The sequence below is a fragment of the Sabethes cyaneus genome, chromosome 2, assembly GCF_943734655.1.
Source record: "Sabethes cyaneus chromosome 2, idSabCyanKW18_F2, whole genome shotgun sequence".
In the NCBI taxonomy this organism is placed as follows: Eukaryota; Metazoa; Arthropoda; class Insecta; order Diptera; family Culicidae; genus Sabethes; species Sabethes cyaneus.
The window spans coordinates 109,289,636-109,309,950 of NC_071354.1; the positions used below are offsets into that span (position 1 = coordinate 109,289,636).

General features: G+C 37.2%; 1 protein-coding gene across 1 annotated transcript in view; it reads left to right on the plus strand.

Moving 5' to 3' along the window:
- LOC128735853 (sodium channel protein Nach) overlaps window positions 1–19,651 on the plus strand; it is a 53,384-nt gene extending 33,733 nt beyond the window's left edge. The window contains exons 5-11 of the mRNA XM_053830336.1: window positions 1,996–2,095; window positions 2,151–2,243; window positions 2,302–2,485; window positions 17,428–17,475; window positions 19,248–19,338; window positions 19,396–19,511; window positions 19,566–19,651. Of these exons, the coding sequence (XP_053686311.1) occupies window positions 1,996–2,095; window positions 2,151–2,243; window positions 2,302–2,485; window positions 17,428–17,475; window positions 19,248–19,338; window positions 19,396–19,511; window positions 19,566–19,651 (718 nt within the window). The remainder of the gene's footprint in view (window positions 1–1,995; window positions 2,096–2,150; window positions 2,244–2,301; window positions 2,486–17,427; window positions 17,476–19,247; window positions 19,339–19,395; window positions 19,512–19,565) is intronic.
- The last annotated feature ends 664 nt before the right edge of the window (window positions 19,652–20,315 follow it).

The window sequence follows — 20,315 nt, forward strand, 5'->3', positions numbered from 1 at the left end:
ATCCAATTGGAATCCAATAAAATCCAATTGGAAATTGAATCCCATAAAATTTACTTCAATCCAATTGGAATCCAATATAATCCGTTATAATCCAATTGGAATCTCGAATAATCCAATTAGAATCTAATATAATCCAATTATGTCCAATTGGATTATAGTGGATTCCAATTGGATTATATTGGATTCCAATTGGATTATATTGGATTTCAATTGGATAACAGGCAACAGGCAATTCAAATTGGTTTCCATTGGATACATTGGATAATCCTATTGGAATCCAATTGGAATTGCGTGTTGTCTGTTGGATATAGTACAATTCGAATCCAATTGGAATCCAATATGCAATTCCAATTGGGTTCCAATAGGATTATATTGGATTCCAATAGGATTATATCCCTTTAAGCACGGAGGGTTGTAGTTACAATATTTTTGGTTTTTGGGTCAATATAAATTTTTTTTATCACTCGAGATACCAAAACCAGTGTATTTTACGCATTGCAATAAATGTTTGCTAAATTTAGCAACCTACACAATTGTGTGGGTTCGGCCTTATCTTATACCATTGCACAGTGGTCCAGCAGCGAAAATTAAGTGGAAAGTTTTTTGTGGTTCAAAATAGTTCCCCACAATGTTCAGCAAAGTTGTACAACTCTAAAAGACAATTAATGCGAAATCAACGACTAAGTTCCAGTTTGGCTTGTAAACACATAATCCATAATAACTTTTTATAAGAAATAGATAGAAGGATAATTTCTTCAACAAAGTTGTAGGTAAAGATTATATAAGTAGCTTTGCCAAAGACATAGTAGGAGTATTTTTAGGCGTTTCTAACTTACAGGGTGTTTTATAAAAAGACCTCTCAAAAATCACTTTTTCGCTGATTACTTCAAATGCAATGGTTTTATTGCATCATAATGTCTTACAAAGTTGGTTATCTTATCAAAGGAAATATTTTTGTAGAACATTGTTTGTTGAAAACTCATACGTGTAACGAATTCTAATGTTTTCCCTGTGTTTTTTTAGTCTTTTGTTCGTTTTATCTGTTACTTATGACGTGTAAAAATAATCCCACTGCGATCTGTAATATATATATATATATATATTACAGATAACCAACTTTGTAAGACATTATGATGCAATAAAACCATTGCATTTGAAGTAATCAGCGAAAAAGTGATTTTTGAGAGGTCTTTTTATAAAACACCCTGTAAGTTAGAAACGCCTAAAAATACTCCTACTATGTCTTTGGCAAAGCTACTTATATAATCTTTACCTACAACTTTGTTGAAGAAATTATCCTTCTATCTATTTCTTATAAAAAGTTATTATGGATTATGTGTTTACAAGCCAAACTGGAACTTAGTCGTTGATTTCGCATTAATTGTCTTTTAGAGTTGTACAACTTTGCTGAACATTGTGGGGAACTATTTTGAACCACAAAAAACTTTCCACTTAATTTTCGCTGCTGGACCACTGTGCAATGGTATAAGATAAGGCCGAACCCACACAATTGTGTAGGTTGCTAAATTTAGCAAACATTTATTGCAATGCGTAAAATACACTGGTTTTGGTATCTCGAGTGATAAAAAAAATTTATATTGACCCAAAAACCAAAAATATTGTAACTACAACCCTCCGTGCTTAAAGGGATATAATCCTATTGGAATCCAATATAATCCTATTGGAACCCAATTGGAATTGCATATTGGATTCCAATTGGATTCGAATTGTACTATATCCAACAGACAACACGCAATTCCAATTGGATTCCAATAGGATTATCCAATGTATCCAATGGAAACCAATTTGAATTGCCTGTTGCCTGTTATCCAATTGAAATCCAATATAATCCAATTGGAATCCAATATAATCCATATATGTAATGAAAAGAAAATCGAGTTTCCGTAAAATCTTACTGTTGATAACTCTTCAAAAACAAGGAATCTATCAAGTATCATAGGTTACGTTAATTATATTTAAAATAATAATTTACAGTGAGATTAGCTACGAGAATCTTCCGCTTAAATATGCAATCACAACTAAGGAGCGGACGATCGATTTTATGTACAAAGAAATTGATACTGTTAGTTTCATAGTAAGTATGATATATATTAAAAGTATTCCGATTTAATAATTGCTTAAACTTACAGCTCTATGTTCACAGTCCAGAAGAACTGCCACACCCTTTAATGCCAAGTTATCGTCTCCGTAAATCTGGAGTATACATGCATTATTCATTAAATGTAGGTATGACGAAGTCCGACGTCCCTATCTTATTACATTATTTTTTTTTACCACCAGACAATCGAAGTTTTAAATTACCCCGATATAGAGAAAAAACAAATTTATCAAAGAGAGTGTCGATTTCCCTTTGAGAATATAGCTCCATTTTTAGCATATAGCTTCACTAACTGCTTTTTCCATAAAAGAATACAGCTGGAGTTGGAAATATGCAATTGTACTCTACCCACTTCACCAACGTATTGTAAGTGTGATTTAGCAAATTATATAATGTCGCCAGCATAAAATTGGACTTCCGAAAAAACGGCAAACGATTTTTCTTCCGTTCCGTAAATTAAACCTAGTGTCAGAAGTAGGGCACTGTACAGCAAATGAGACGCTCTATACAGCGCACTACTTCAGACACTAGGTTTAATGTACGGTTCGGAAAAAAACTCGTTTGCCGTTTTGTCGGATGTCCAACTTTGTGCTGGCGACAGAATGTACATAGGGTAACCAACGTATTTTGGATCCCATCAGCAACTGCACATAATTTGGACACAGCAAAATTGTGCAAATTTTCCAAATGTACAGCCTCTGATAGAGTCCAAAATAGGTTGGTTACCCTACAACCTGAATAATTAACTATTGAGTCACGACTGCACTCCAGCTGATTCGCTAATAGGACACCATACGAACAGTTGCTCACAGACTAACAGACGTAACACTTCGAACAAATTTTCTAATAAAACCAGTAAAACTTGGAAAATACACTAGCATCACCTGGTGCAGTCTTCGCGCTGCGCAGAGCAGCTATCTATAAATTTAGCAATGCTATAATTTTACTTGTATATTATCAGACAACAGTGCCAGCGCAAGCGAGCGGCGCTCTCGCGCAGCGACTGTTGTTTGACTCTTGGCTTAAGTGAACATTTGAAATGATCGTTTTTATTGGCGATGGAAGGAAGCTTCAGTGTTACGTCTGTTAGTCTGTGCATTGCTTTTCAAGAGATGGCGCTTTTCTAGTGGTAGTAAAATTAAAATTTCTCACTTATTTATGTTTACCTACTTGAAAAACGATCACTAATCATATTTTAGTTGTGGTACAGTTACTCTGTTATAAGGTACACCGGGGCAAGTGAGACCTAAAAAATGCATAGTTTGGGTTTATTCCACTGTGTTTTCTATACCTATGATTATTTCAAAATTCTTTTAGCACAGAAACTCTTCAGTGGTATCACTTCGAAGGATTAATAACGAAAAAGGCCTATCAATTTACATGAAATGAATCTGGAGGAGGATTTTCAAAATTATGGCGGTAGGTCCCACTTGCCCCATTTACCGGGGCAAGTGGGACCTATATTCAAATTTGATTAAAAAGCATAAAATAATAGTAAATTATGTAAGATATACAGCAATGTTAAAGCATTGCAAGAAGCAATCAAAAACAATATTTGTACGAAGGGTTCATTCAAAAATAGCGTAACAAAATCAGATCACAACGGGCGACTTTATAATTTATATAAAACACAGATCGTAGCAATTACGCTGTAAAGGATTATTGTAATGAAATGTAGTTGAATATGTCGTTATATCCAATTCTTGCGAAACGTAATTTAGGATTAACCATTGTTTAATAGCTCGAAAATACGCTTATGATCTGTTTGTTCTACCATGCCCAATTCGGTAGAGCTACTTATGAGAGATAGTTACGGTATAATAACCACAACACTTGTGACCCACAGTGACCAGTGACCCACAATTGTGGGTCACTGTCTCTACTGGAAATATAAAATTAGCGATTGGTGTCATCTACGTTCCACCTAATTTACGCAATGAAGTAGAGGTAATCGATCGGCATATCTCGTCAATTGCTAGAGTCAATGAGGCTCTCAACCAGCATGATGATTTACTGCTGTTTGGCGATTACAATCGCGCTGGCCTGCCTTGGAAGTTGCATGCAAGCAACAAATACTTAGTCGTCGATGACCAGTCTTCCAGTATAAATAATGGCAGTTCCTGTCTTTTAGATGGCGTTGCATTGAATGGTCTTTACCAGATCAATCCGGTGCACAATCACAATGGTCGGCTCTTGGACCTTATTTTCGCTAACCAGTCAGCACTGGTAGCCTGTACGGTAACTAATGCATTTGACGAGCTTAGCAATATTATTCCTCACCACCCTCCAGTTGTGGTTAGATATGACAAGCCTGTCGGTGTTTTATTTTTTTGACGAATTCGATCCCAATGCACTTGACTTCCGACGAGGCGATTTCGATGCAATTGAAGCGGCTCTTTATAATACTGATTGGTCCTTTTTGGCTGAGAGCTCTTCTGTCGATGATGCAGTTGCTGGTTTCACTAGCACTATTCAAGAGTTAATGTTACAACATATCCCTCGAGTTCGTCCGCGCCGCAAACCCGCTTGGGGGAACCGGGAATTGAGCCATCTTAAACGTCGTAAAAATGCCTGCCTGTGTGCTTACCACACATCTAGAAGTGCGCGGAATCGTTATTTGTTCAAGTTGGCTTGTCAGAAATACAAAACCCTGATCAAAAATCTTTATCGCAACTACGTGCGCAATATTGAGCGTAACCTCCGCGGCAGCCCGAAGAATTTTTGGCGATTTGTTAATAGCAAACGGAAGGAAGATGGTTTGCCATCTACAATGTTTATGAATGATGAATCAGCCTCTACCACCGACAGCAAATGTGCTATGTTTGCTAAATATTTTATGAGTGTGTTCAACTCTGATTCAATTTCACTAGATAGTGTAGCCGAGGCTTTGTCTTTCGTTCCAAGAGATGAAATTTCAGTTGAATCTTTCTTGGTTACTGCTGAAAACGTAGCTTATGCAATTCGAAGTACAAAACAATCTTACTGCCCGGGACCTGATGGTATTCCTGCGGCTTTACTGAAAAAATGCTGCGACGCTCTGAAATCTCCAATAGCCATTATTTTCAACCTCTCTTTACAATGGCACATATTTCCTGAATGCTGGAAATCATCGTTTATGTTCCCTGTGTTCAAGAAAGGTGATAAGCATCGTGTGGAGCACTACCGTGGAATCACTTCATTGTGTGCTTGCTCCAAGATATTTGAAGCCACAATCTATGACCATCTATTGTTTCATGTGAAGTCCTACATCTCCACTTCACAACATGGATTTTATCCTGGCCGATCAGTCTCAACCAACTTACTGGAGTTTACCTTGCTTTGTCTGCGTAAAATGGAACAGGGCAATCAGATTGTTGCCATTTACACTGATTTGAAAGCGGCTTTCGATCGAGTCAATCATGATATTTTGCTTGCAAAACTCGACAAATTAGGAGTGTCAACTAATTTGCTTTCATGGCTTAACTCATATCTACGCAATCGTAAAATCGCTATTAAATTGGGTCCCAGTCAATCGAGATGGTTCCAGAATGGCTCTGGAGTTCCACAAAGTAGCATTTTAGGACCTTTGCTATTCTCGCTGTTCGTGAACGACGTCACTCGACTGTTGCCTCCTGGAACAAGACTGTGCTACGCTGATGATCTGAAAATTTATCTGCCAATTGAAACCACCACAGGTTGTTTGCAGCTTCAGAAATTGATCGATTTGTTTGTGGAATGGTGCAACTCCAATCGTGTGCTTATCACGATGCACTCAGAAATGTACCGTTATTAGCTTCACTCGTAAAAAACAGCCTCTAGTGTTCGTTTACTGCATCAATGGAACGTCTCTACAGCGGAGTAACAACGTCACGGATCTAGGCGTTGTGCTAGATAGCCAGATGTCGTTCAGACTACATTACACCTCTATTATTAACAAAGCGTATCGGCTGCTTGGTACTATCTTCCGAATCGGTAGAGATTTCTCGGATCCGGGCAAACTACGTACTCTGTACTGCTCCTTAGTCCGTTCCGTTCTTGAGACTAGCTGTGCTGTTTGGGATCCTTATTATAATTATTGGATACTTCGCATTGAACGAATACAAAAACACTTCATACGTAAGATCTGCGGCAGGCTACCCTGGAGAAACCCTGATGCTCTTCCGCCATATGAGGATCTTTGTCTGCTAGTTGGGATTGCACCTCTTGAGCAACGACGGAAGGATATCATCGCCAAGACTGCTCATAAGATCCTGTTGGGTGCTCTTGACTGCCCTGCTGTTCTGTCGCAGCTTCAGTTATACTGTCCCCTTCGGCCTCAAAGGAACCAACAGTTCCTACGCGTCGATTCACACCGTACTAACTATGGACTTCATGAACCAGTTCGTCGTATGGCTTTGGAGTACAATCGTCGCGGAAATAGCATGGACTTTTAGCTACTTTTATGGTGCAGTTTTTAAAATGTTGGTTTGTGTATTTAAGTTATTTCACTGATTTTGTACTATGTATGTTTATTGTATATCGATGTAAAAGACACTGGGTTTTTGTGCCACTTTGAGTAAGAGTATGTAACTTACTCAAGGTGGCTTTTCCCAGTCCAATATAATTTCATTAAGACGTAAAGTCGGATGAATAAAAAAAAAAAACTTGATTGTTCCAGTTCCATTTGCAGATTTGCTTAATTATATCAAATTTACCTTTCCAAATTCAATTAACATCGTTTAGGTGTTACCAAAATGTGACCAAACTGTTTGTTCCCTCACAAGCTGTGCAGATGGATTTCTTTTTGGGCCCCTTGGTTTAGTCCTTTTCGGTTTTATTTTAAAACGTTACTGGTGTAAATATTATGTAATTGAACTGAAAATGTTCGGTAGTTCATCTAAAAAATGTATTAAGACAGGAAGTTTTGTGCTGAAACACTTTATTTTTAATAGGTCCCACTTGCCCCGGGTGCTTTGAAGTGCCGACTTTATTTCGAACCATTTTTTGATGCCGTTTGTCAAATTAAACAACTAGTTTTCGGGTGTAATTTGTTAATACACTCATTATGTTTACCTACTGTCAGAAAAACATGTACTTTTACGTAAAGCCTGTGGCCAAAATATCATTTATAGGAAGGTGCGTCACACTTACAACGCAAATTGAAAATAACGCTCAAATTTAAAGTCCAATTTTGATGTTTGGAATGCCTGTTATAAATAATCTATAATTTTAATACATGCGTTTGAGTTGTATCTTTCATTTCTAGAAAGGTTCGGTTGGAGAGAACGAAGTTGAAGAGAGTTATGAGTGAGAGCTCCGTTCTCACTTACCCCGTATTCCCACTTGCCCCGGAGTACCTTTCTTCATTTGCATGACTTCTGCCCAATTTTGATAAAAAAACAAACAATTCCTATACCTCTCCATAGCATCTTACTACCAGTTATCCGAGAGTCCTGAAAAGTGATTTGATTCCGTATACGAAAGCCAGGAGCTGAATATGTTTGCGATATTTCAATTCGAAAAAAATAAATTTCGCAACATGAACGCAATAAATAAAAACAATGTTTACCAACTATTTATTGGTTCAGGTGTCAAACGTTATATTGCGATTAGCGATATTTGTGTTTATCGCTGTGTTGTGTTTAGAAACTGAGATGAGCATGGGACAGTAAGGTTGCTGTGTTCAGTAAATTTATTGTCGCGCAAAATTGAGCTGTTTTCTGAAATGTACAATATGCGTTACGAAGTAACGACATCTGTTGTATTCAACAGGGAAATATTGATAGTTTCAAGCGGTGTCCTATTGAACCGACTGACATAGTTAGAGATGTCTAAATTCAAAAATTCAATAGAATTTTGGCATTCAAGTTGGAGCATGGCCTAACTAACGAAGACCCAATTAAGCGGCATAGTACCTTTCACACCGTATTGTTTGCCTCATTTCAAATATTTTTTCTCTATAATTTGAAACACCAATCGATTCGGGTTTTTTCCATTCTACACGTTGCATTTGAGACTAATATTAACAATTTTGATTTCATATGGAAACCTCCTTCCCCCTCCCCTACAGCTCCTTGAAGATGATCATCCAAAAAAATATCAAATGTGGTACCATAGATTGGCGCTCGATGGCATATCCGAAATGGAAAATTCCAAAACGACATGAAACTATATTAAATTATCTCGTATTTGCTCATCCTGGATACGTTCTATAATTTGTTCTTTGACGTAAAACGCCTATCTCTTTTAGTTACGTTGCAATTTAATTTTAGGTGTTAAATTAGTATCTGAAAACTGCAAGAATTCGTACATTCTATTAACACAGGGCACAACACTTATTGTTGTTTGACTTTTGCTTGCATAATTTTTCAGAACTCAAGCCGCTTAGGTTTATTCGCAGACAGCAGCTCATGAATCTGTAGTGTGAAGATAATGCATTTTTACTCGGTTCAGCACGCTTCACACCTCCAGAGTGACATGAGGCGGTGCCGCAATTGGCCTTTTGCTTATCTTGAAATCATTTCCCAATCGCTGATGATGATGCTCCCCTCGAAGCCTCGTTGAAAACAACGTTGCTTCTCGGAAGGAACGGTGCATTATCGTAGATATGCCAGAATTAAAATCATTGTGTAACAAAACGAACACTTTTGGATTTGTGTTCACTTACTTGCATTAGGTAGCCGACGATCACAAAACAGCCTGCAGCTATAGCCTTGCTGGACTGTTGTTGCTACACAATTAACGAAACCAGGTGAATGTCCGCGAGTCCTTCCGGAGAACACATTTTAATTCTGCAATCGTTGTCAGAGACCCGAGAAGTCAGTTTCATTATTCTTTTTCTTATGCGTCTAACCGTGTCCGTCGCACGCGGTGATATAGTGTGCTGTGCATGATGCATGAGTTCGAGCAGTTTTCAGATACTAATTTAACACCTAAAACCATACATGTAAAATGAAATTGCAGCGAAACTAAAAGAGATGGGCGTTTCAGAAATGCCGGACTACCGATCGCTATGCTTACTAGTAGGAATCAACAGTCTCAGCGATCGAAGAATTTTGATTGATGTGTTGTTTCTCAAACACGTTGTTTCTGGAAAATACAGTGCTCCATATTTGTGCAGCCAGGTGACGAACTACGAAGGTAGAACCAACCTAAGAAGGGTTAGGCCGTTTCACCTATCAAACAGGTCGCAGAATTACGCCCGGAACGAGCCCATGTATCGGATATTGGCTGTTTACAATAATCTTCATCCCGTCATTTCTGTTAATATGTCTAGTGTTCAATTAAAATCTAGTCTTAGGGAATATTTTAACAATTCCACGTAATGTTGATAAGTCATTTTTTGTATGTATTTATATTTTTTTAAGTCTGATAACGGGCAAAGCCTACACATCAATAAAGACAAATCAAATCAAATCAAATCAAATCACATCAAAGAACCAATTGTAGAACGATACTAGCATTGGCGGAACTAGCACTCATTTCTAGGGGGGGCTATAGCCCCCGGAATTTTTTTCAGCCGTTTTATTTCGTCGGCATATTAAAATTTAATGCACATTAATGCCTGGAATCTTATAACAGTCATACTAATAAACTTTACTCTGAAGTTATCTAACTATTGGTTTTTCAAAAATTAAAAAACTTAGTCAACTTTTCTAGGGGGGGGGGCTAAATCTTTTCTAGGGAGGGCTTAGCCCCCCCTAGCCCCCCCCCCTAGTTCCGCCAATGGATACTAGAGCTTTAAAATAGTGTTCGACATCGGAACGAAAATTGAAGTCCGGGTTCCGGTCCGGTCCGGTCCGGTAAAAAATCGGAACGAAATTTTTAGGTCCGATTTCGTTCCGGTCCGATTTAACTCTGTTCCGGTTCCGGTCCGATTGCGGTCCGGAAGTCCGAAATTGTCCGGATGCAAAATTTACCAATTTTTAAAAAATAGGTAAATGTCAAAGGTAAAGCTTTGAATGTGTAGAACCTTCTGTAACTTCTAAACGCTAACCGGCCTGAAATGGATCATTTAAAAAAATTGAAAAATGCGGCACCATTAACTGGTGCTTGGGCTCTTACCCATCATGGAATGGTGCACTTTCAGACATAAAAGTCAAATTTTAATTAAAAAATTGTCTTTCAACCGTCAGTTTATGCTCTTTTTAATGAAAATTAATTTTAATTCGCGATTTTTTATTTTCCCCGGAAACTTTAAATCAAATTTTCTAGTTTTCTCGGACATCACTTGCTTCAAAAGTTCATAGCTCTTGAATAATTTGTTTTATGAAACGGCGAACAAAATCTCAGCCATTTAGCAAAAATACTATTTGGAAAAAATATTTCTCAAAATTTTCCACGGTGGTGGAAAACTCCTGTAGAGAAATAAAATCACTGCAGTGAAATTTTTGACACTAACACTAAGAAAAAATACAGTGGACTCTTGGAAAAGTTAACTCTCTGAAAAGTTAATTGTTCAGAAAAGTTAAGCGAATATTAGCTCCCATGCAACACTCTGAAAAGTTAATGTTTGCCTTAACTTTTCTGAGAGTTTAAATTTTATCCAAAGCGTTCATTCACACACCTGTGTTTTCCTTCAATCTTTATTTCTCATTTTTGGATTCCTAACGCATTTTCACGGTTTAATACAGAGTCTCATCATAACTGGGATTAAATTAAACTCTTGTAGCGGACAGTTATAGCAACAGTTCAATACGGGCACATACTTATCTTAGGATTTTTGGAAAAGCGCAAACTTAGATTGAATTTTAAATGCAAAAGAAGCAATAGCAGGGACGAAACCGACTATTTTAAATTTACTGAAAGGAACTAAGTATTATTTTATAAAGATGTTTTTTTCGTTTTGTTTTCTTTTTTTCGGGTTATCCAACTGGTCGCTTAATCTCTATACCTATAAAAATGGATTTCTGTCTGTCTGTCGGTATGTTCCTTACAGAATCGAAAACTACTGAACCGTTCGGCTTGAAAATTTACATGTAGGGGTTGTTGGGGCCGAGGAAGGTTCTTATGATGGTTAGAGACCCCTCCCCTCACTAAGAGGGAGGGCTCCCATACAAATGAAACACAAATTTCTGCATAACTCGAGAACTAATCAAGCAAACGGAACCAAATTCGGCATGTGAAGGTTTTGGGAGCATGAGCATGAGCATGAACGACCACACACATCGTAGTTGCACCTCCGTGATTGATCTGAGCTAATGAAGTTGCACAGGGAACCACACAGATAGCATTTCGGGAAAGTTGACTATCGTCAATGTGTAACAAATCAGTAGCTACAACTTTATATAGATCAATAACGGCGCCGGCCACGTCCTTGTGATCGTTAGGAAAGGAAAGGATTGTTAGTTCAACATTCGCTGTTATGAGTCCGAGTTTACCTCTGCATCTCCACGAATGTCACGGGAAGAAGGATTGTGTTAGTATGAGTATGATCAGATCTGGATTCACTGTGGTAAGTGATGCGATCAGGCGATTTATTAAAAGTACTTCAAACAGCAATCAGAAACGAAACCCATGGCTTCCGGCCACTGGTAAAATAATCCGCGTAACGGCATGTGAAGGTTTTGAGAGGCAAGATTTTTTTTCTATGGTGAATTAGGACTCCTCCCCACTTTAGGAGGGGAATTAGGGCCCCTCCCCACTTCTCCTACACAAATGAAATATAAATTTCCTTTTAACTCGAGAACTAATTAAGCAAATAGAACCAAAGTTGGCATGTGAAGGTTTTTGGAGGCAAGAATTTTTTAGGACCCCTTCCCACTTTAGGAGGATGCTCCTAAACAAATGTAATACATATTTCCTCATAACTCGAGAACTGATCAGGCAAATGAAACAAACTTTGGCATATGGGTATTTTTGGAGATAAGAGTTTTTTTTATGGTGCATTGAAACCCTTCCTTTCTTTAGGAGGGGAATTGTGACACCTCCCCCCTTTAGGGGGGGGGGGGGGGCTAACATACAAAGGAAATACAAATTTCCTCATAACTCAAGAACTAATCAAGCAAATGGAACCAAATTTGGCATGTGGGGGATTTTGCAAGCAGGATTTTTTTATGATGGTTTGAGACCCCTCGCCCCTGTGGTAGGGGAATAAGAACTCTCATACAAACTCAGCTAATCGAACTCGAGAAATTTTAGACTCTTCCTTAAAACATAACAGACAATAACAAGACCATCAAAAACTTTCTGCAGCCGCCCGCAGAAATCAGCTATGCCCAGGTTTATTTGTTTTCCTAGGTCTACTGACCTCTATTACTTTCCTTCAGTTGGGTCCGGACGACCGACAACGAGTAAGGAGAGGATCATCCCGAGGATCGAAATGGTACTTTTCATGAAAAGGTTTTTCACGAAATGGTATTAGGCAAAATGTTATACAATCACGGCGAATATTTAAGTGCTATCCGCTTTATTTTATCTGGCTAAGTAACAGGGGGATTGTTTTCTACTTTATTGTGAGGAAAAATTGAAAATTTGTAAATTAAATGTAAATGTAAATAGTGACGTTACTGCCAAAATGAGTTATCTTAGGTTGAGCTCCTCAGAAACTTGCTAAACTCGAGATTGTGACAGATTCACGATTTATGTACAACACATTTTAATTTGTGGCAATACGAAGTTTGCCGGGTCAGCTAGTAGCGTTTAAAACTCTGCGCTGGGTCCATTTGTAATGTTAACGAAGTGTCAGGGAGACCTCAAACATCAGTTCTACCTGACGAGACAGGCAATGTCGCCCACTAAAACACAGGTAGAACCCCAAGCATAGTCGTCACGCCTATGCCCGCAGGCGGAGGCGTTCCGGCCCTGCGCGAACTCCACGAACTGACTCTAAGATCTCTCAGCCAAAGGCCGGAATGCCATACTTTAAATATAATGATGATGATGATGATGAGAAGAAAAATAATAGATCGAATTTGTTAATGTGCTTTGGACTTTTTGTACTACTTGAGTTAGACTAATCTCATGATTTTAGTCTTGACCTTGAAATGCGGTCATACTTGAGTTGTAAAATGTAGTATAGTGAAGAAGTGGAGGATTCGTCAGCCCCGTCTGACACCGATTCTCAACCGCGCGCCCGCTTTCAATTTTCTAACTCAAACAACCACAAATGATCTAATAGGAAAGACAAATTTCGGAGCATTAGCGGTTATCAACTTATCAGGGCAAATTGAATCTTTCATTCCCCCAGCATTTATGCACTGTCCCAAGATACAAAGTAAATTGTGCGCAGCACAACCCAGACGTTCGCGGTAGTCGAGAGGAGTTGGAGCTTATAAAGCTTTATAGAGACGCACTCGTCTTCCAACTCTCGAGAACAAAGAGCTAATGCAGTAAAGCTATGGGCTTAAACGTCTCTCGAAGACTCAACCCCTCCCCATCGACAGACCCCGCGGCCGGCCACAGAGCACAGGACAGCCACGAGACCAGTGCGAAAATCCAGCAGCATCGCCCAGCCGAGACTCGAACACACGACACGAATTGACCTAATTTTCCCATCTGCTACCTAAGTACTTCTATTATTATACCAGTAATCATTGTAGAGTTGTCCTTCGGCATTCAACCGGATCTGGTAACCCGCTTACATCCCCTTACTAACGCTAAGTCCCCGCTCGACCCAATCAATCCAACATTTTGCGGAGATATTTGTGACAGCTGTGATAAATAGAGATGAATCCCAGAAACATTCATCTATTTATTATCAAAGATTCCCATACTGGACACATTTGGTAAATTTTTACCCCGAGTCCCACTTGAAATCACAAAAGTATTTTGACATATACCCACATTCAGAAGTAAACGTGACCGCTGCTCATTTACTGATTAGTTAAAAAGCCCTACACCACGACAAGGTTCAGTTTTATCGCGGGGAAGCATTATTTCATAAAGATCTTGCTACATATTTCTTTGCGTTACAACTTCCAGATACCTAAAAATAAGTATCCTGCATCCGAGAATAAATTTTTCGATTTTGTGTTTATCATTTTCAATGACTCTTAGGACTACTCAGAAAAGGTAATATTTCGAAAAAGCTAGCCGACCCATTCATTAACTTTTCCGAAAGTCCACTTTATTTCAAAATTTCTTAAGACTTAGATCATGGGCTTTCCATCATTTCCTTAAAATTTTGCACCGTCATAGAAAATCATGTGGAAAACTTGTTCCAACTAATATTTTTCCTGGATTGCTGAGAAAATTTTATTACATTTTCATAAAAAAATTGTTCTGCAATGCTTGATTTTAAAACTATAAACTTTCGAAATAAGCGATGTTCGAAAAAATCGAAAAATTTCTAGTGGAGTTTTCTGGGAAAATAGGATAACATATTGTTTTCATTAAAAAGTTAACATCCTATACTCGTAAGCAAAATTTCATGAAAATCTGAGCCTCTTCGGCCCAAACCTATACGATAATTTTGAAAAATCCGATGAAACTTTCGAGTTATCTATCATATTGGACCATAAGCGTGAATATCGGTTACCTATGGCATTACCGAGAAGATGAAGTGCCATAATTACATAACTTTTAAAATTAGTTCTTTGAAATTAAATTTTGAGGGCACGAGCTGATGCTGCGAAACGTTCGGTTTTAAGACCCACAGATATTTGCTAATTTTTAAAAAATAAATCGATTAGTTGGACTTGTTTTGGAGCCTTAAACAGAAAGTGTATTATTGCTAGCGAAATTATTGTCTTTCCTCAATACTGAGGAAGTTAAAGGAAATTAGTTTTAAACATATAAAGTAAGTCCTAGTCATCGTTTCCACTGCGGTCAGTTTTACGATCAAAAGTGCTCCGGACTTTTCCGGACTTTCAACGGAAGACCTGGTCCGGTCCGGTTCCGGAACGCTTCGTTCCGGTTCCGGTCCGATAAACAATCGGACTCTAAAATTTCGTTCCGATCGGACTTCGGACCGGACATCGGACCGGACTTTCCGGACTTTACCCGGTCCGATGTCGATCACTACTTTAAAATGGCAAATAAAGGCAGTTTTATATTTTTTAAAGGGAAATTTGATAAAAATACCTTGAGAAACACTTATTTCAAAGCTTTTTGCTTTTAACAAGTTCTTAAATTTCATGAAGTAAGAGATTAAGGGGAAACCGAAAGTGGCTCAAAGATGGCTGGGTAAATGGCTACCATTCAAAGCATGTATTGTTTTGCACCTTAAAAATGCATCTGTATTGGTAGAGTACGCTTTCGCCACATAATCAGTGCTTCCAGCGCTGTTATAATTTCCTAAAACTTGTAATTCAATTTATCGATCTGCTATGTATCAATAAACGCTCAGCAAAACATAATTGCTAATGGAAAATAAATTTAATTGATCATATCGATCATTACGTGTTCATAAAAGCGACCAATGTATAATTTGGAATTAGTTAATAGATATTTGGTTGCGCACATATTTCGTTGAACTAGCGATTTCCGAAAAAGCAGCAACACAGTATCAAACTTTCGTCACATCAATGAGCTTTTAAAGAGCTTTCAACTTTCGCCGCATCGATGAGCTTAGAGTGAGGTAAACAAACAAAACGCAAACGCAGGAATCAAAAACGCAATCCGATGCAAGCGGATTAATTAAACATTCTAGTAATCCTACGCATTATTCAGTTGCTGCTGTTAATTTTGATTGAATCGGAATGCCTTGATAAAGAAAACAAACCCTTTTTCGGGATGTTTGTAGTCAGTGCGGTTGGCTGCGGATCAGTTGTTTATGTTTGCAAGCTCCGCTATTTGACATATATTACCAATATTAATGCAATATTCAAATAAACGTTTAGGTTTTTAACGAACACATGAGATGTACAGTACAGTGTTTGTCGCACTAACACAATAACGTTAGCCACTTTCGGTTCCGCCTTAAAGAAAAAATTCAATGCAAAAGTTTTCAGCTTTCGAAAGAAAATAACAGAATTGCGCTAGCTAGAAGCTAGAAGCAGAACCGAAAACTAAGAATGTTTAAAAACTCTGTAATGATTGAGATCATCTATCTCCCCTTGAAATAACTGCACTAAGCTACCTAACACCCTCCGCCTGTATATATGGACGATTTAATGCACACTAGCATCTGCAGCAAGCATCTGAAGCAAGTTCAAAACTAGCTATCTAGTTCCATCCAGATCCATTGAAGAAAAATTTTCAGTGCTAATTTCGACAAAAATTATGAAAACTTTTCACATGTTAGACATGTATTGAATTTTGACGTAGGACTACGTCTTACGGCAAGTTTTGAGATAGGGTGTCATTCCAAAAAATCGAAAAATGCGAGCGTCACGAAAAATGAAAGGTTTTGAACGCTAATAGCTCAGCGGTTTTCCGATCGATTTTCAATATTCTTGCACCAATCGATCGGTAAATCTTCTAAGAATTGACCCCAATGAAGAAAAGTATGGATTCTTGATGTTGAACTATTGAAAAATTGAAAATAATGAACCTATGTTTTACCAGAATTCTCGCTTCGTGATTGGTTGGAAGATTCTTTGCGATGATTTAAACCTATACCAATTTGATATCTGTGCTTGGGAAGTACGCCAAAACAAGTGACAGTCTCCTGATTTCAACAAGATTTCTTAACACCGCGGTTAAACCTATACCATTTTGATGTCCTTGCTTGGGAAGTACGCCAGAAAAAGTGACAGAGCCCCCTCGTGCTAACAGATTTCTTACGAACGCGATTAAACCTAGTCCAATTTGATGTCTGTGTTAGGGAAGTGTGCCAGAAAAAATTACATAAGTTCGTTGTCCAACAGATCGCAAATTCTTTACTACGAGACGATTAAACCTCGGCGAATTTGATATCTGTGTTGGAAAAATGTGCTACAGCTGTAGTGTTCGGTTATAATACGACTCTGTATGAATACGCATGCTTGCCGATGCCGTTTCATTAGAAGTGTAGTGAAAAGATGTGCTGTTGATAAAATACGATTGAATTGGTAAAATCCCTTCAACGTGGGAGACCATGGATAATAAAAACAATCTTTAATTTCAGTAAGGTAGCAGGAAAGCAATAGTTTGTGTTCTTGATTTTGTTAAATTGTTTTCAAATGCACAATATTTTGAGAATCGAACGGATGCAATGTTACTACTTTGATAAATGTTACATACAACGCATGTAGCTTGTATATATGTTGCATATAGCATGTATACATGAAGAATCGAATGATTACAAGCATGAATACATGCTACTATCACTACTAAAAGACTTACGTAGTCCTGCGTCACCTATATATGCGGTCGTGTCTTGTACACAACCCCTCTGATTTTATATATTGATAGATGATAAGTAAATTGAGCAATTTAATATGTGACTGAAAACGGTATTTTTTTTAAATTTTTGTTCACAACTTTAGACAAAACAAAATACTGTGATTTGGCTGGTCTAATATGCGTATCGCAAGGTAATTTACTGAGTAAATTTGAAAATATGTTTAAGGTGAAATTAGTCGTCATAGATTCTGCAAATTTCAAAAGCAGTGTTCTCGCTGTGTTCAGATTGGCAAGAAGAATGCAGTGAATACATCTCTATAAACAGAACCCCACTTTGGGCCCAAAAACTGCTTTCGAAATTGGGCTCTCCGACGAAAAGTTAATGGCTGCTAATTTCCCGTTAAGGTTCAAGCAAGCGTCATTTATTTTCTTGATCGCAAGAGTAATTTTTATACTGAGAGAAGGAAAGAAGCAGCAGAGAATAGTTTCAAGAACAATTTAGATTTTGAGCATAAAAACTGCTATCGAAATCAGGAAAATCAATTACGTGTATTTGAGCCTTAACTATACGGCCGCTACTCGCGTAATACAGTGGTATTCCGATTATATCTACACCTGGTTTAATCTTTTTCTAAATCGTTATTTCAACCATGCGGCATGAAAATTTGGAAGATTTCATGCATTTATGCATAGAGAATATTTCTTTGTATTTTATAGTTTACTATATGGCATCTGTGGTATGTAATTATACACAGAATGGGTATAATAATGCTGAAGTCAAATACGCAAAGTAACTTCCATTTATTTTGTAACGCTTATTTTTAACATATAATGATCGTTTGTGCAATTTTTCTATACCGTAACGCTAACGGGCACACTCCGTCTCCGCTAGGAACTATGGTTGTCACCTTTCTTTCCCAAAAAATTCTAATCTCTTGAACCAATAATTTAGTAATAATTTTATTACCAAATAAAGGTATTTTAATGAGCTTTTTAAAAAAACAATAAACTGACGAACAAAGTTTTTTATGATTGCAAAAACATTTTTTGTAGGAGCCTCTTAAAATTATTTAAAACATTTAATATATTCATTTTTTATTTTTTCATTATACTTTCAATGGCGAGCTAGTTAATTACATACGATATCAAAAAACAGAACTGTGACATTTTTAGTTTTTGAGATACTCTTTTCTAAAGAAATGAAGATGCGTCCATGCAATGGGCTCGCATGGCGTTTTATTTTGGAGACGCATTTCCTTGTCAAAACCCCTTTTATTACAAGTAAAAAGAAAAACCATGCGTCTCCATTGTATTCTCGACACTTTATGAAAACTTAGAGTTTCTTTGGTCTACACACCAACATAAAAAGTGAATGTTTTCAATGTTTTTGCGATAATAAAAAAAGTTTGGGCTATATTTTTCCTGAAAAGCTCATTAAAGTACTTTCCATTTGTTATGAATTTTTAAAGAAAGAAAGGTGGAAAAAATGGTTACTTTTGGGACCACACTGACTCTGAAAAGAGAACTTTAAGTACCAAATAAAAATACGGATCTAAAATTTACTGCAAAGGAATAAACACATAAAATTTGAATAAAATCCGAGCAATTATGTATTTTTTCATAATATTGCTGAGTTGACATGCATTATGGCTAATGGTTGATATGAATAAAATTAGCCCTATGCGTAAAATTACACTGAAATAATACATTATTGAAATGATTAATAATAACAATATTTTTTGTTTATTTAAATTATTTTAGAGCAATTTATTTTTCCACAAGTTTGTCTACTTTCCAAATATATCTACCAAAAATTTTCGGATGGGTAGATAAAATCGGTAAACCACTGTAGTTCCATATATAGGAAACTCTATAGAAAATAAGACTGTTATACCAGTAGCGGCAGTATAGAGAGTATGTGTTTTATTATCTATAGCCTTAACGCATTTCTCTGTATTTACAGCTAACGTGTTATCTAGAACAAAAAAATATCTCTTTGAAGATAAACAACCGTGTATACAATCCTGTTTTGAAATGGAAATAAACATAGTAGGGTAATAAGTTTAATTTTAATCTAATCAACTTATCAATTTATTATATTATTATTAAAGAGAAAATACTATAAACACAGAAGATAGTGATATGGGGTTCGTACGCCTTGAAGTGATGAGTTTTCCCTCCAGTCGTTATGAACGGCGCGTTTCTCATACAGATTTAGATTTTATAGGTGATAAAACGGATAGATTATAGTTATTTTTTAATATATTGCAATTAATTTCAGTTTCGCTTGGTGGAGTTGGAGGACTTTTCTTTGGAATTTCATTATTGACTGTGTTTGAGTTTATATACTACTGCTTGCGGAAGTGAGCATATGATTGGTGGTATTTAAGAAAGAAGTTAAGAAAATAAATTGTTTATTAAGTATCTAATTCCTCGCCGGCGAAAGGATGTCCACGGTACAATTGCAACACACAAGATAAATTAGCAGAATTCGAGTTTCTATCCGATTGCCATTAAACAATCAAATTTAGTTTTACCATCTTCATTTTATTGATTAATTTCGCCTCCATATTCGTATGTCCGTACTTTTGCCTTTTGCCCCACCCATGAGGTTCTGCACAACCTCCAAATCGACATGTTTGCACTTTTACCGATGCTTTCTGCATTTCTTCAACTACTTTAGAATATTTCAGAAGATTTTGCTTCATAATAGCCCAGTGTTACGAAATCCACATTAATTGCTCAATACCACTACAGCACGTCATTATATGGCATAAAGTCAAATTCAGCCAGAATCTCATAGGACAGTCGAGAAGAGAAAAAAATCACTGTTGGAGGTACTCTCCAAATACACCTGTCTATTCATGGTATCTGTTGGGGAGTACAAACCGTACTATCATGGACCCCACTGTACGTGCGTGAGTGACCGGAGATCAAGGTGGCACCGGCTTAGCGCACTAATCCATAAGACGCCTTTATGTGGGATTAAGCATTCATTACATGCACATTGGACATTGTTCGCCAAAACTTA